Source organism: Calliphora vicina, chromosome 2 (genome assembly GCF_958450345.1).
Source record: "Calliphora vicina chromosome 2, idCalVici1.1, whole genome shotgun sequence".
Classification (NCBI taxonomy): Eukaryota; Metazoa; Arthropoda; class Insecta; order Diptera; family Calliphoridae; genus Calliphora; species Calliphora vicina.
The window spans coordinates 69,192,652-69,210,522 of NC_088781.1; the positions used below are offsets into that span (position 1 = coordinate 69,192,652).

Consider the following 17,871-nt stretch of genomic DNA (forward strand, 5'->3'; position numbering starts at 1 on the left):
AGGAGATTTTAATATCATTCTATCATGTATTTAACCCAAATTTTTACTTATCAAATATACGAGAAAACATGAATTTTTACAATGTTACAACAAAAAAACAGCAAATGGGCGATTGGTCAATTCACAAGGTCTCTTATCATGTCATATTGTTATAATGTTCTAATATTTCACAATGGTTTAAAATTGTTATTGTTGCTATTCAATCAAAAAATTTCCTAAACTATAAGCTATGTTTATTGTGCTGTCGTAACCAACCAGCAGAGACCTGCGCCGAACCCCTACTAGCCGCATACGCCGAGCCGTCGAGTCGCTGATAATATTCGGGAGCCGACACAAAGAATCGCAGTCAAAAAGTTCCGCCATACCATTTTTCACAAGCCTCCGCCGCCGATAAAAGGGTTCGACACAGGTCTCTGATAATCAGCTGTTTTTGTTTACAATTATTTTTTCAACAACATTTTTATTTGTTTTCGTAAAAGTGGTTGCAGAATAATATTTAATGGACGCTATAGAAAATAATTATTATTTTAGTTTTCTCACTTGGCATTGTAACAGAAAATTTTTGTAATTGTTTTATTTTGTATCGGTTTTTTATATCAGCTGATTTAGATTTGAAATAGCACACTTAGTTATGAGGGGTTGTTCACAACAGTCGTATTTTTTCATGTTATTATTTTAGTACTTCTGAAATTAGGACACCTTGTGAATTAGCAAAATTTACAAAAATGATCTCAAATACCTTATTTGCCATTTTTTATGTTTTTGTATACAAAATTCGTTGTTGTATTTTCAATTTGAAATGAAAATATAAATTATTCGGTTAATCGATTAATTTTAAATTAACCGATTAAATCAAAACCTCGATTAATTATTTTCTCGATTAACCGATTAAACCAGAAACCAGATTAATTGAATACCCTAATACATACATATGTATTTGTTTAAATTTGAATTTATTTAAAAACGTTATATCTCTTTCAGTCCATATTTAGTAACCATCATTTCATAATTATATACATTTGTGTACATACATATAAAATTCAAGTAAGACAGACGAATTGGAAGACATCTCATGCAATCGATGTTAATTGAAAAATCAACAAATTGGATATATTTTTGGAGTGAACAAAATAAAATATAGAACTTTTTAAGATGAATTTTAATCATGTGAATGCAAATTTAAGATCTGAATACTGTATTGTATGTAATGATGAAAGTTTTGGCGATTGGTGCCTCAATTGTGCAAGTTGTCCCAACAGGCATGACATCAGAATTGTGGCAGGTTTGAAAATATTTTCTTTCATAATACTGCAGGCTTGGCGTAAGAGGAGAAACGAATTGAAACAATTAAAGCAATCTATGGAAGATATTAAAAAGTCAGTAAGTAACTACATACTGGGTCATTCCATAACGTTTCGATGCAGTTTGGGTTTTTTTGCTCCACCGATTTAATTGATATTCAGAATATAAATTGTACTGTTACATTCTCATTATGTTATGTATCTTCCTGTGCGTGAAAAGAATAGTAAAGAGGAATAGAATCTTCATTAAATTCCGCATTAAAAATGTACTAAAATACCTAAAGCAATTTAAGTAGTTATAGAAAAGCTACCATAACATCAAAACACATTGAAAATCCAATTTAGAATTTTTACACAACATAATTGAAGCCATTAGTGCAAAAGTGGCGTAACCCCAAACTATTTACTTAGTGGTATATTTAACTAACACCCATTTTTGATACATTACTTTGTTATATTATGCTCTGTGCAAAAACGATTTTTCACCCCACTTTTGTATTGATAGTTGGTACTCTCAGGTACATATCGATGGCAAACAAAGTTATATTAAATAAAATAAAAAAAAATTTAAGTGATAAATAAAATGTGAGTCTAAAATTGCATTAAAACTTTTTTGTGTCTAAAATTTTATGGATTTTATTAAGTTTTTTCCTCCTCCTGTAAAGTAACCAAAAATCGAGTTACGCCTTTTTTATATTAAGCCATCGATATCTACTTTGCTTCTAAATAAGATGTTAAAAGTTACAATTAAATTGTAATTTTAACACAGTAATTATAATTCAGATGTATATTTTTTATTACAAAAAATAATAAAAACAAGTAAGAGTGCTATATTCGGCTATGCCGAATCCACCTTTGTTGTGGATGCATTATTATTTTTTATAATTAGTATATAGTTTTTTATAATTAGAATAGTTTTGACCCCAAAAATGTCATACTCCAAACATATAAATCTGAAAAACGATGCTGCCAAAGTTAGTATAAACTTAACATGGAAAAATTTTGTTGGAAATAAAAAAATATCGGTAAAAGCGAAATGGAAATTCTTCTTGGCGGTGTGTAGATCGATACAAAGTTATGGGGCGCAGATATGGGGAAACACTTGTTTTGACGAGATTGACAAATTGCAACGTTACTTCACGAAACGTATTCTAAAACTTCCAAATAATACACCCAACTATGTGATATCTTTAGAAACAGCACAACAAGCTGGCCATATTTATACATACAGTCTTCACCTGCAATATATTTCTAAAACGCTGTTTGATTACAAAAATGAAAGACTCCCTCACAAATTATCAAATATAATTATTTCAAGAAATATCTTTTGGTTTAAAGATATGAAACAAAAAATGCAGGAATTAAATATTCAAACTTTAATCTCTGAAAGTAGCAAAATAAACTGGAACGACAACTGCATAAGTATTATTGAGACCATGAAGACTAGAATTTATCACGATCATGAAATAAAAGCAGCTAGTAGTCAACGAAGGATTTATAAGTTTTTGGACTTTCACAAAGGTCAAAGCTATTGCAATGAATTCTACAATCAGGATCAAATAAGCTACATAATAAAGGCAAGAGCTGATCTGTTGTGGCTAAATGGTAATCAGTATAGAGAGGAGACGTCAAGGCTATGCTCTTTATGTAATATGAAGGAAGTAGAAACAACCCAACATTTTATTGGAAGATGTCCCATATTTAACTATATTCGAATAAACTGTTTTGGTAAAATAATATTAAATGATGCAGAAATTATTCAAACACTTAATGGTGAAGATATTTTTTGGACAAGCCTTTATAACTATATAAAAAATGCTCTGAAATATAGATCTATGTTAATAAATGAATTTAACTACTAATTTTGAATAATTGTAGTTACAGCTGTCGGTTTTTTTGTAAACCATGCTGTTTAATCTTTATTTTAATATGTAATATGTTTATAAAAATACTTATTGTAAACAATAATTAATATGAAAATAAAGAATCTATCTATCTAATTAGTATATACAGTATCGGCCATAACTAAAGCACCCCCTCAGTGAATTTTTTTCATATTATATTTTCTTTTATAAAAACAATGTTTTAAATTTCGATTATGTATTATTTTCAGTTGTTAATATGTTTATTATCGATAAACAAATACTTTTAAAGTTAATCTTTCCATAAGTGGTAACTTAAAATCAAAAAATATTTTAAGGTAGAAAATGAAACGGACAAAACTAAAGCACCCCTTGATGGATATAATATAACACTAATTTTAATTACTATTTTGTTGCAAATCCTTTGCATTGGATGACACAAGCAAATCACTTAGGCATAGAAGATATTAAGTTTTTTATCTTGTCTTGCAATATTCCTTCCCAGGCTATTTTAACGGCTTGAAATAAATCGTGAAAATTTCCGATCCTTATTTCGGCAATTTTCACGTTTTATTTTCATATTAACAATATCCCTCAAGTTCTCAATAGGATTGATATTGGGGGATTGAGGAGTCCAATGAATAACTTGAATATTATTGCTCTGTAGCCAAATCTTAAAAATTGCTGAGGTGTGCTTAGGATCTTTATCCTGTTGGAAGCTCCCTTTAAGTGTCATCTCTTCACTGGCATAAGGCAAAATTACATCTTTCATTATATCACGGTACATAAAATGATCCATAATCTCATTAATTTTATGAATTGGCCCAATTACTTGACCAGAAAATCAACCCCAGACCATTACATTGCCTCCTCCATGTTTAGTTGTTCATTTACAATACTTAGGATTCAGTCTTTCTCCTTTGGTCTGCGTACACGCCTTATTCCATCGGAACTTTTTAAGTTGTATTTGGATTCGTCAGTGAACAGTACTGTCTTCCATTTTTGGACAATCTAGTCGATCTGCGCTTTGGCAAACTACAGTCTAGCTTTCTTGTTCTTAGCTGATATAATGGGTTTTTTTGCTGGTCGTCAACTGAATAATCCGACTTATACTACTCTTCAACGGATTGTTCTTTCGCTAACGCATAATCTTAAGCATGTTCATACTTGACTAGATTATGCCGTAGGATCTTTTTGAATTGCTCTTTTGATCAAGGAATCATAATATCGTATTTATTTTCGCGGACGTCCTCCAGAATGCACCGTTGATATGCGACCAGTCTGCAATAACTTTGAAATGAGCCTGAAAAAAACTGATCTGTTAATTGAATATTATTTACTCAATTCATGTCGTGATAAGCCCGTCTTCCAGTCTTCAATAACATTATTTTTAAATTCACTGGAGTACTTTTTCCATGCCATTGTTTTTATTACAATAAACTGTATAAAACTTAAATCATACACACTACGCCTTTCTTTATTTTTATCTTCTGGAATTTTTAAGTCCATTCTTTGTCAGTCCGGTCAACTCACAATGCAAATATACAGTAGCGTAATCAAATTTTTAAACATCTTATAAGAGGGTGCTTTTGTTTTGTCCGTTGCGTTTTGTGTTTTTATATGATTTATCATTTTAAATTAATTGTTCATAAAATTATCTTTTACTAAATGAATGTTATATGAACATTAACAATATAAGTTAATAAAATATATACAAATCAGAATTCAAAAAGCATTTTTTATCCAAAAAATTATGTTTTGAAAAAATCTATTGAGGGGGTGCTTTAGTTATGGCCAATACTGTAGGTGTGTATGTACATTGCCCACTTTCAGCTTACAGCATCCTAAATTTATCAAGAACACAAAAAACAACAACAACGCCAAACGAAACAGAACACCAAAAGAAAAAACAAAATACGCAAGGCAATGAAACCAACACATATCCAAACATACGTTTAATTGTATAAAAAACAACAACAACGCCAAAAGAAACAAAACACAAAAGAAAAACAAAATACGCAAAGCATGCACATTCAAACATACGATTTGTTGATTTTTTGTCAAAAAAACCAACACACAACCAAACAAAAGTTCCCAGCGGGAAAAAATGATAGGACTTCAATTTGTAGGCCTTCTAAAGGGCATACTTACACATTCTAAAAGATCCGATACTCATTCCACCCTGCCTGCTCTTAGAAGGTGTTCAAGAAGCCCTATGAATCCCCTTCTAATAACAAGTGAGCTTGTTGGCTGCCAACAGCCCATCATAAGTAGGCCTTCTCTCAGCCTTCTAACAGCAGCGAGTATGCAAGGCCTTGGCTCGCAATGACACGCCGTGTAAAATTGAAATGATTTTGCAATGCGGCAAAATGATTTTGCAAGTCCTTGTGTCTGCAAAATGAGGCATTTAGGAAGGCCTCTTTACTGCATCTTTTTCCCGCTGGGTTTAGTTGTATAAAAAACAACAACAACGCCAAAAGAAACAAAACACAAAAAAAAAAACAAAATACGCAATGCTTGCACATCCAACCTACGTTTTGTTGCTTTTTTGTCAAAGCATGCAATACATTGTGTTTTTTGATGAAATTTTCAGAGGTTGTCTCGGATTTTTGCTCATATCTCCGTTATTTATGGACGGATTTTGCTGATTTTAAATAGCAAAATTCTCGAAAGTATGTCTGACAGAATTGTTGAAGATTTGGATCCCGGAGATATCTGGGGCCTTCAGAAAATTGATTTCAACAGACAGACGGACAGACAGTCAGACAGACGGACATGGCTTAATCGACTCCGCTATCTATAAGGATCCAGAATATATATACTTTATAGGGTCGGAAATGAAAAATGTAGAAATTACAAACGGAATGACAAACTTATATATACCCTTCTCACGAAGCTGAAGGGTATAAAAATATCCTTCTGCGTGTTATCCCGGACAATTTCCCCAATTTAAATAATAATTTCATTTGTTAAAAACGGATGTCGCGTTACAAAGTTATTCAATCCCGAACATTGCTAATTTTTCATAAAAATTTCCGACTTTACAGGGTTTTAAAATATGAACCGTGTAAGGTCTGGCTCTAGTTATATAATTATTACAATTTATTCTGATAAACAATAAGAGTAATTCCAAAATTTTTTTTACAAATTTAGTGCATGCGAAGGGAAAATCAATTGCGTGTCTATAGCACTTTAATGCGAGTGGAACAAAATCGAAATGATGAATTAACTGTTCAACTTAAAAGAACTCTGGATAATTTAAAAAGCAAAACAGCATTCTGTGAATCCACTTCAATGAAGTTGTCCAATTTTAAGGTGAACAAAGCCATTTTAGAGCAAGAACTAAAAACTAGATACGAGGAATATGATGCTCTACATGAAGTTTTGGTACAAACCAAAACACAACTTTTCCGATCCATGATGGAACAAAGAAATTTGCAATCGGAACTTTGCAAGGAACAACGGTCTGTTCAATCATTGCAATGTCACAAAAATATGCTCCTAAAACAGGTAGAACATGTTTATTTGCAATTAAATAAATTTATATGGTAGTGTTTCATTGTTTTTTAGATCTGTGAACTCAATACGGAACATCGAAAAGTAGAAGAACATTTTGTAAAACAATTGAAAGATAAAGACTGTGAAGTTATTGAAGCCAAACAGTTGGTGAGGAAAAGTCAAGAACCATTAATTGGTGTTCCAAAGTAGGATTTCCGTTGGCCTATTTCACTTCATATTCACTATACATCATTTCATTTTTATTAATATTTTTCAGAAGTTTTAATTATTTAATTAATCCAAAGAAAGTTTCTGACAATATAGATAAGAACTTACGATTGGAACAACAAGAACATCCCAATAGTCCTCTAAGTCGTCGTTTAGGCATGTACTTGTCTCGCTTTTTGGAATATCCAAAATATACCTTGCATCGTGTCCACACTTTAACCTACTACCTATTGCCTGCCATGCCCCAACCATTGCCAAAAACAGCATTTAAAAATAAATTTAGTTGATACTTTAATCAATTACTAAATGTTATATAATATACATACATATTTATGTATGTTTTATATTCGTCAGTATTTGTAATGTGTAAATCTGTATTTGGTTTAGATATTACAGATTATCTTGCAAAGTACTTGATTTCTGAAAATAAGTTCAGAAAATAAGTTATTTGCTGATCTGTAATATCATAGACCTCAAAATAAAAATCAATTTAAAGAAAATATTAAAATAGCGTTATTCACAATTAGAGAATTTGGACTGGTATTGTTGTAGAAGAGCATATAACTCTTTGCGGATGGGTGGTCAGTTTACTAACCACATTTTCTATAGCCTTTAAAACATAGTTTATTGGAATATATTGCCATTTTGCTAAACAATTATATTTTTTGAAGTCATCGTTTATGATTTTTTCCCGTCAGGGTGCTGTGGTTAGATAAATATATTAATTTGAAAATATTTTAAAAATCATTCCACAAAAAACCTTGGAATGGGGTGGTTTTTTGTTTTTTTTTCTTATTTTTTATAATAAACTAAGTGTTTTTTATAATAAACTAAGTGTTTCCGGTTTTAAATTGAGTAACTAATTCTTAAGTAAATTAATTATTCACTATTTTTAAATTATTTATAACAAATTGTATTATACATCAAGCTCTATCAACGTTGCAGAATCTTTGCTTGACAATGATATCAAAATAACAAATATTTTATTCTGTACCTTTTATTTTCATTGGTTCAAGTCATAAGTTAAAAATTTTGAAAGATTTGTTTTTAGAATTGTAATTTCTTGCAGTAATATTTATATATTTATAGAAGGAGCTATCGGAACACTCATCTGCAGTGATCGAAAGTCCCCTTGTCTTTAGTTATTTGTCGAATTTCTGAAACAATACAATTATTGTCAGTCGTTATTATTTATTTAAATTTGAAATTATGGATAATTTTTAGCAATTAAATAAATTTAAATATATGTATATGAACATTTATTCGTTTTATTCGATTATTCTACATACAATTGTTCGAATTATTCGTTATTCGAAAATGGTCATTTTTAAATTGTTGGAATAATTATTCGTAATAAATTATTCGATTAATCGAACGATCATTAGTCGAATGAATACCCTACTAGGTACTCTGTTCAAAATTTCGTGCGAAACTACATATAAGCGGTATTCACTGTTAAGTGCGAATGGTCATTGCAAATGCAAAATTTTACCGTAATCCAATAACAAAATACACACAAAAACATTTACAATTTTGCATTTGCAATGATGCAATACCATTCGCACTTAATACTGAACTCCGCTATAAAATATTTGGAATGAAATATATGCGAAATAACCCAGCAAAAACTTTACTTACTTAGTAAAGCTTAGTACTCTGTTCATATCTGCGAAAAACTATGGTTTTTTCATGCGAAAAATTTTACATGCTGTTTGACAGTTCGTGCGAAAGAAGTGCTGCGTATGTTATTTCGTGTGGAAAAATAAGGTTGCCAGATGTATTTCACATGTTTTCCACAATAAAAACAGAGTACTGCTTTTGCGAAATTATTTCGCATATATTTCATTCCAAATATTTCACATGTAGTTTGACAGCATTTCGCACGAAATTTTGAACAGAGTACCTAGCTTAAGCCAGCAAGTAACATTGGAGCCAAGGCATAACTACTTATTATTTGACTGAAACACTACTTATCTTTGTTCGAGATTTTTAAAAAATTCATGGGTCAAGCTTACAAATGTACTTACAATAAAAAAACACAAAAAATATTGCCTTGTGTGGGAATCGAACAGTCGCATTATTTGCTTGTGTTTGATAGTCAAGCTGCTAACTCACTGCTCCATGTACGAGTTATTTTATTGTAAGTTAACAATAGTTTTAACATCAACATATAAATGAATATGATATGAACAAACAAATTAATGGCTTTGACAGGTGGCGAACCACTAACCTCCCGTTTTCCAGTCAAACACACTAGATAGCTGTGCTAAATGCAAAAGTTCATTACCAGCCTGTATAAAAATAAGTACTTATTCTAGTAAATAAAATAATGTGCTGGGTAACCACCACTCCTTACAAAAGAATGCATGAAATAACTAGTTGTCTTTACAAAAATTCACAAAATTGTTGCTGGTAATTTCGCAAAAGCAGTAATCTGTTTTTTATTGTGGAAAACATGTGAAATACATTTTTCCACACGAACATTTTTCATACGACGCAGTAAATTAATAAAGTAGCGACAGTACTACAACATTTACAGAAACAACAGGTACTTTGTTTTTGTTAAAAGGTAAGTGAACTGTCAAAGTTGCCAGTTGTTGTTTTTGCTTGTGGGTTTGTTGAATTTTTCGCCACAACAACCACAAGTGAATTGACAGTTCAGACTGAATAAAAAAAATAGTCAGCTGTTCTACTGAGTCTACTTTATTAATTTACTTTGATACGCAGCACTTCTTTCGCACGAAATTAAAACCAACAGCTAGCTGTCAAACAGCATGTAAAATGTTTCGCATTAAAAAAAATAAAATTTTAAATCATAAAAGGAATAATTTTAAATCATAAAAGCCTTTAAAAGAAAACATAAAATAATCAAAAATTTTAAAAATATTTTGTTTTACTTCCCATATAATTGATTTCATAGGCTGATCAAAATTATCTATCATATGCCTTTTAAATTTTTTGATTATGTGAATGCGTCCTTCTTGCAAATAATAACAAAATTCGAACACAAATTTAAAGATTTAATTTGAGAACTAGAGCAATTGTGAAGGATGTATGGAAGATTAGTGTGGGCCTTAATAAACGAAAGTTGGATTTTGGCCATTCTCACCCCCAATTTGGTGAACATTAGTAAAAAAATCATCCTGAAAAAAATTTAGGTAAATCGGCTGGAGTTAACACGTGCTCGCAAGCCCTCTGAAGTTTTGAGATGCATTTACAAGGGGAAAAATGTATTTTTTTCAGTTTTTGTAAAAATTTATTAAAAAATTACTGTTGCAATTTAATTTAAATAAATAGAAATGTGTACCCCACTGTGCGACGATATTATGACACATTCATATTATATAAAAAATAAAAGCCATCAATACATATCATTAGATAGAAATAATTTTTCTCTGTGTAGTTATTGTTGGAGAGTTTGACTGTGACAATTAAACACAGCCTTTATTGTTGGGTTCGTGTCTATGATAGTTTATTTTATTTCTAAAGACGCCATCTAGAGGTATGTAGTAAAGCTACAACATTTAATATGTAACCAATTTGGACAGTGTTAAAAAACCACAATTTAAGAAGCAGTAGCAACGAAAAAACACAAATATTTGGGATACATCAAAAACGGATTGAAAGTAGTTTTTAAATTTAATTGGATTTTGTTACTTCCTTTTTCTATTTTTGATTAAAAATTGTTTTACTACTTTTTTCTTAAAATGTTACCACACTAACACGATTCATAGGTGTTAGTGTGGTAACAAAACTAAAAAAATACCTAAAACAAATTAAGCGTATCATTAACTAATTTGTTTTTATGTTGAAAGAGTTAATACGTATCTTTAAATTTATAATTGTATATAACGTTAATAATTTCCTTGCAAATAATGAAATAACTTTGTATACACAGAGAACACGATCTTCCTGTTAGCAACACGAACATCTGAGACGAATAAAAACAAATGAATTTTTCAAACACTCTCGAAACAACAACATTTTCATTGTTACCTCAATAAAACAAAAAACACTTTAATTGATTTACAATTAGAGATGCCAAACGGGGAATCTCGTTCCCGAAAATCCCGGGGTTTTCGGGATTTTTTAATTTTAAATCCCGAGATTTTCCAAATCCCGTTTTTCATAAATAAATGGGGGAAATTGTAATTTTTGTGTGCCATTTTCATGCATTTTGACATTATACATACCCGCAAAGTGATGTTCAGCAAAATTGTTAAGCCCAACTCCTGCTACAACATAGTTAATAAAAGAAAGCGGTATTTTTGGTTTTCCTTGAGTGGGGCTCTGGAAATTCATTCTTCACCTGTTTTATATAAGTTATTTAACAAAACTCAATTTAAATCCTCTTCAAACGAAATTGATTTTATCTCAGATGAGGAGCTCGAATAAAATTAAAATATTCCGATTGCTCAAAAGCTAAAAGATATTATTAATAAATGTTAAGAACCCAAAATAACAACAAGTAACGCTGTGCCGAATCTTATATACCCTTCACCAAATTATACTTTAAAATAAATTTTTTTAAATATTTTTAGGTAAACAAAATTTAATTTTTTTTTTAAATTATTTTTTCGAAATTGTTTTTTAAAATTTTTATTTATTGGGAAAAAAATGTATGACAAAAAAAATTTTTTGATGAAAAAAAAATTCGGGTCAAAAAATAGTTTTGCCGATTTTGACCCATTGTAGGTCCAACTTACTATAGCCTTATCTACATCGTTGCAATGGACTTTGAAATATCTATCATTAGATATCCATATTGTCTATATTAATGACTTAGTAATCCATATATAGATCAAAAATAGGTCAAAAATCGAGGTTGTCCCGGTTTTTTTCTCATATCTCCGTTATTTATGGACGGATTTTGCTGATTTGAAATAGCAAACTTCTCGAAAGCATGTCTGACAGAATTATTGATGATTTGGATCCCGAAGATATCTGGGGTCTTCAGAAAATTTATTTCAACTAACAGACAGACAGACGGACATGGCTTAATCGACTCCGCTATCTATAAGGATCCAGAATATATATACTTTATAGGGTCGGAAATTGAAAATGAAGAAATTACAAACGGAATGACAAACTTATATATACCCTTCTCACGAAGGTGAAGGGTATAATAACGAAACCAATTTTAATGTAGATTTGCAACTTGCAAAAGAAATAAATCATTTTATTTCTGAAGGAACAAGAGGATTTGCAGATTTGTTTTTGCCAATGTGAAAGATGTTTTTCGTCAGCAGCATATGTCGAAAAAAAATTTCGTTCCAGAATGGCAGATGGAACCATAGATGCCATAGTATGCTTTTTAGTATCTAATTAAAATTAATTGCTAAAGAAAAAATTTACTGTCAATTGTAAAGACATAATTATAATTACATATTACATATACATATGTACGTTTCTTTCTTATAATTTTCGGGATTTTAGATTACCCGAAAATCCCGAAACCCCGGGTCGGGATTTCGGGATTCAGTCCCGATTAGCATCTCTATTTACAATACTTTATTCTGATTCAGTCGTTTTTCAAAATCTGTTTTATGGTTTTTTCAAAACGCCCAAATAAAACCTTACTGTAATACGTTTTAAAGCGCAATTACTCACAGTCTCTCTCTAAAAAGTGTACAAATTCCAATGAATGGAATCTTTTTAATAAAGTAAATAATGAACCAATTTTTACTTCAAATCATATTTAATGCTCAATTGTTTTGTTCAGACTTCAAGTTCATTGTCAAGTATTTCATACACACATATTTACGACACATTTGCCAACCATCCGTAGATCGCTAAAACAAATACTCTATGTACAGTGTCGATTAAAACTGAAACTGGTTAAGCGTGATATATTTGAGATTGTGTCAATTTTGTTGTAATATTTTGTTCTTAAATCTGAGAATTTTTAATGTTATGCATTTTTCTGATAAAATATGTTTAAAAGAATTTTATATGTAAATAGTTGTCATCAGTTATGTTGTTAAGTTTTATTTATGCAATAACATGTTTTTTTAAACATATCTGTTAAAGAAATTTTATACAGGGATTTTCTAAAAAAATTCAAATATACATAGGTACGTACATAATAATATTATTACAAATCCAATAATTCCCAAAAATATTTTCAAAATTAATAAAAAAAAGAATAATTTTTAAGATTTGTTAGCAATATCTACCATATACTACAACCAAATTTATTTAAAATATATTGACGCATACATAACAGAATTTAGATGTTGGTTCCATCTATTCGATTGAAGAAAATAAGACTTAAAATGGAATATTATATGTTTACAATAAGACATGTTGCATAAAAAATGTATTAAACAACATATGGGCATTTCCCCTGAATGGTCTACCAGGGTAGAAAAATAAAATGTTGATAATCATCGTGTTTTATTTTTTATAATTATAAAAAAACAGTCTATGTTTTTATAATAGAATAGTTTCATAACAAATCTCAACTGTTTTAATTGAGAAATTTGGGCTGGAAACTGGAAAATTTTATATTTTCTTTTTAAGCTAGTTCTAAAGACATTTTTATATTTAATTATTTTACATGTAAAAAATATATTATGTTTGCACTCTTCTTCAAAATCACTCTATTACAATCAATTAAGAAGAGAAAAGTGTAAGGAGAACAAAAAAAGTTCGATTAACGGTTAATTTTAATCGTATGTTCGCGACCGAAAACATAATTTTATTGTAATTGCTTTGCATTAAACGTCAACTGGAGCCAGACAGAACCCATTTTAATTAAGTTCGGTGCCACTAATTTGTAAATAAAAATTAAATTCTGGGTTACAATTAAATAAAGTTTTTTTTATTTGCAAAATTTCGTACGTTCGTGACCGTAAGTAATTTTTTTTCATAAATAATGCATTTATTTTCTTAACACGTATCAGAATGATGCATTGATATTCTGTAACTCAGAATAACTTTCTGAATCGATCTGAAACGATGTTCGTCCATCCGTCTGGCTGGATGTCCATGTAATCCTTGTGCGCATAGTACAGGTCGCAATTTTGAAGATATTTCGATTAAATTTGGTACATATAATTTTTTTCGACCCAAGAACGAAGCCTGTTGACTGAAATCGATCCATTATTTCACATAGCCTCCATACAAATGTCCTCCCGAAATTGGACTTTATCGGTCATAAATGTTTAATTTATATAGGTATATACACAAATAACGTTCCAAATAAGATTTATATATACCGAATTCATGTCACCAAATTGTGTTACGATCGGTCCATAATTAGTCATTGCTCCCATATAGACCCGCTTCCGAAAATCACTTTAACGTACATAAATCGCTTAAAAATGTTGGTATAAACACAAAATTCAACATAGTAAACTTTCATATAGACATAAATCACATGACCTAATTTCATGGTGATCGGTCCATAATTGGTCATAGCTCCCATATAAGGCCCACTAAAAAAATTACTCACGAATATAAATTATTGAATTTTTAAAACAAAAATGTGACTTAGTGTAGGGTATTATATGGTCGGGCTTGACCATACTTTCTTACTTGTTTGTTAAGGAAATTTGAAGATATTTATGAGAAAATGCACGGTGATAATAATAAAAAAAACATATGGAAAAATCATACGGTCGCGACCCGTACGTGCGCGACCGGTACTTAAGCCAATTAAACAAAAACCAATAGAGATATTTTATTGCGTAAATACCGGATATAGACCTACATTAGTACACTTTTAAAATAAATTAATCGCTTTTAAATATTGCGTTCCTTTTCGCAGATTTTTTCATTTCACTACTGTCAGCTAAAGTTTACTTCTATTTTGCGTACGTTCGTTACCACATGTTTATAACTATCATTATGAAAACGTAAAGTCGATGGAATACATCTTTTGTATTCATCATAGAGCTACCAAAATACTATCGAATCGCAAAAAAAATGCTAGGAAAAGTATTTTTTCTACATTCTTTGGACATCAAAGAATGTGACCCCAGGAAATGCCCATATTCATTTTATTTTATTTTGATTTTAAACTTTTGCTCGCCTCTGTACATGTACATTTTGAGACCATACTGTAAACTTAGTAATATTTTCATAGAGAATTATACATAGAGACGACTAGCATCCCAGCAGTTAAACAAGTAGTCAATGTATCAATTATAGGCAGTAATTGTCACTAATGTCCTATGACTTGGCTGACTCCAATTTATATATTTTGGGGCATTTAGCACGTATGTGCTCTTTGTAGTACAGAGAGACGACAATTGGTTACTTTATACATTCCAGGTAAACTACCGTAAAGACAACTGTCACTTAAGTGTTTCTAAGTAATCTGGATAGTAGTTACTTTAAACGTTTTGTGATTATTTCGTACAGACTGGTTTTATATAAATTGTGTTGATATAATTCTCATACAGTTTATTTTTATTTTTAATTAAGTATACTGATATCCCATGTAACATAGCGTGAAGTCAATAGTCACTTTAGTGTATGTTAGTAAACTATAGTGAAGTCACTTTAAACTTTAATTTTGTACTGCACTTTAAAAAGTATTTATTTTACCCACCAACACTATTGGAGAGTTGTCGAAGGAAGGTTTGTTTACAAACCTTAGGACATGCACGTGTTAAAAAAAAATAGTCACGTAGCTAGTTGTCACCCTAAATGATGGGTAAAATCACTAGTTCGTGACTGTCTCCTACAACAGCTGAGATGTACATTGACTAGCATGTATTTTGATTGAAACTACCAAAGTATGTACAATATTTATACACTTTGGAAACTACCTTCTATATTTTTATCGTGTGTTAGCCTATGAATATGTTCATCTAATATGTTTGTCAACAAATATAATTAAAGTTATGAAATGTTAATAGCTGTATTCACAATGTAGAGTACTTGGCCTGGTAATGTAGTAAAAGAGCACAATATCAAAAAACTAAAAACAAAATACATACATTAGAAATTGAAATGTTTGTCAATAAATAGCTTTTCTGCTTTTTTACTAGGCCAAGTACTCTACATTGTGAATACCGCTAATATGTATTTTCAAAAATAAATATTTATATTGAAACGCCATTTAATTTTATTTGGCAAATAAATTCAACAAATATTGATTGTGTTAATAAAATACACACGGACGAACGTCTACATGCATAAATAGGTGCGTATGAATATTTACATATGTATGTATGTACAATGTACATTGACATATTCGTAAAATAAATTACACAAAAATTAAAACCAGATTTGTTTTTGAAAAGAAGCCTTATTGTTTTGATATTTAGAATTTGAACTGCGGAAATGTAATGTTAAAATAAGGTGGGAACAATTTTATAAACCAATTTGCAATCAAATCTGTAAAGTTCAAGCGAATATTTGGTTTAAGATTAGGTCCATAATCAGGTTTCTCGTAAAAATATACAGTGGCTCTCATTAATATTCGTTTTTTTTTTATTCCAGTTATTAAAAGTCAAAAAAAATAATAGAAAATAATAAAAAACGGGTGATATTATTTTATTTTTATTCATAAGACATATTAAGAGATCAAAAAAACTTATTTCCGAATTCTGAATATTGAACAAACAACATAAATAAAAACAAAAACAAAAAACTTAAATAATTCACACTTCATTAATATTCGATTTTTTTTGGCACATAGTATAACATTATTGTTTAAATTCAAATTTAAAAAAATTATTTAATATCTGGTTGGATAGGCCTTATTTTTATAAGAGTATTTGGCATGTTATACAAATTTGTTTGCAAGTAATCAATACTGATTTTATCCCATTCTTCCTGCAGCCTTTTTTAGAGTTCGTTTTCGAAGAAACGGGGTCTCCGCGGACTCGGCGATATGAATAGTCCCATAAATTTTCTGTGGGATTCATGTCTGGGGACTGAGCAGGCGTATTAATCACTTTTGGACAATTATAAAGCAACCACTCACGAACAACGTGGGCTTTATGCTTAGGGTCATTGTCCTGATACAATTCAAAAGTTCTTGCAATTCCCATTTTTCCGGCAGATTGTTTCAAATTACATATATCTCAAAATGTTCAAATAAACATCCTTGTTCATAATACTAGTTTTCCAACGCCTTTTGCTGATATGCAGCCCCAAACCATTACACTTCTTCCTCCATGCTTAACTATTGGAGTAATATTTTTTCCTCTTAACTTATATGTATATTTTTAATAAATCTGGCTTATGCTTACTACGCTGTTAGAAGTTATTACCTAATTTATATAGTCAATTTTTATTATTTTGCAATGTATTTTTCTAACCCAAATAAATTGGATATTAATAATTAAGCTTGTTTTCTTATTCCACAAAAGGATGGAGAAAAATCACTACAAAAGGATTTTCCCCATCCTTTTGTAATGGACACATAATATTTTATAATCTCTGTCGACTCAGAATCACTTCCTAGACTACAGTGCCTGATAGTCAGGCTGCTCTTAGAGCACTATCATCATATGAAGTGAGGTCTGGTGTTGTTATGGACTGCTGGACATCCTTGAATGAACTCGGCGCATACAATGAACTTACATTGTGCTGGGTACCTGGCCATGAAGGTCACGCTGGCAATGAACGCGCTGATTGTCTTGCCAACAAGGGTGATAGACGCTCGTTTATAGGTCCTGAACGTATTCGTTCTTGGGTTGAATAGGAATTTGCCCAATTTTGGGATAATTTACCAGGACTAAGACAGTCCAAACGATTCATAACCCTATCCAGACGTAGATCCCAGTCGTTGCTATCGCTCGCAAATGGTGACTTGAGGATACTTACTGGATTATTCACCGGACACTGTGGTTTAAAATATCACAAATATAGGTAACGTTGAGAATGAACAGTGCACAGTGGACTCCAGGCCGAAACCTCTGAACATGTTCTATGCGACTGCCCAATGCTGGCAATATGCAGAACTAAGTGGCTCGGAAGGGCCTTAATGGCCCTATGGGACATAATTGATCTCTCACCAAATG

General features: G+C 30.7%; 1 protein-coding gene across 1 annotated transcript; it reads left to right on the forward strand.

Moving 5' to 3' along the window:
- The first annotated feature begins 1,019 nt into the window (after positions 1 to 1,019).
- LOC135950520 (uncharacterized) lies at positions 1,020 to 17,552 on the forward strand. The gene is made up of 5 exons (XM_065500057.1): positions 1,020 to 1,380; positions 6,317 to 6,673; positions 6,734 to 6,867; positions 6,939 to 7,152; positions 17,313 to 17,552. The coding sequence occupies exons 1-5, from the start codon at positions 1,153 to 1,155 to the stop codon at positions 17,550 to 17,552; spliced, it is 1,173 nt and encodes a 390-aa protein (XP_065356129.1). The 5' UTR covers positions 1,020 to 1,152.
- Positions 17,553 to 17,871: the final 319 nt, after the last annotated feature.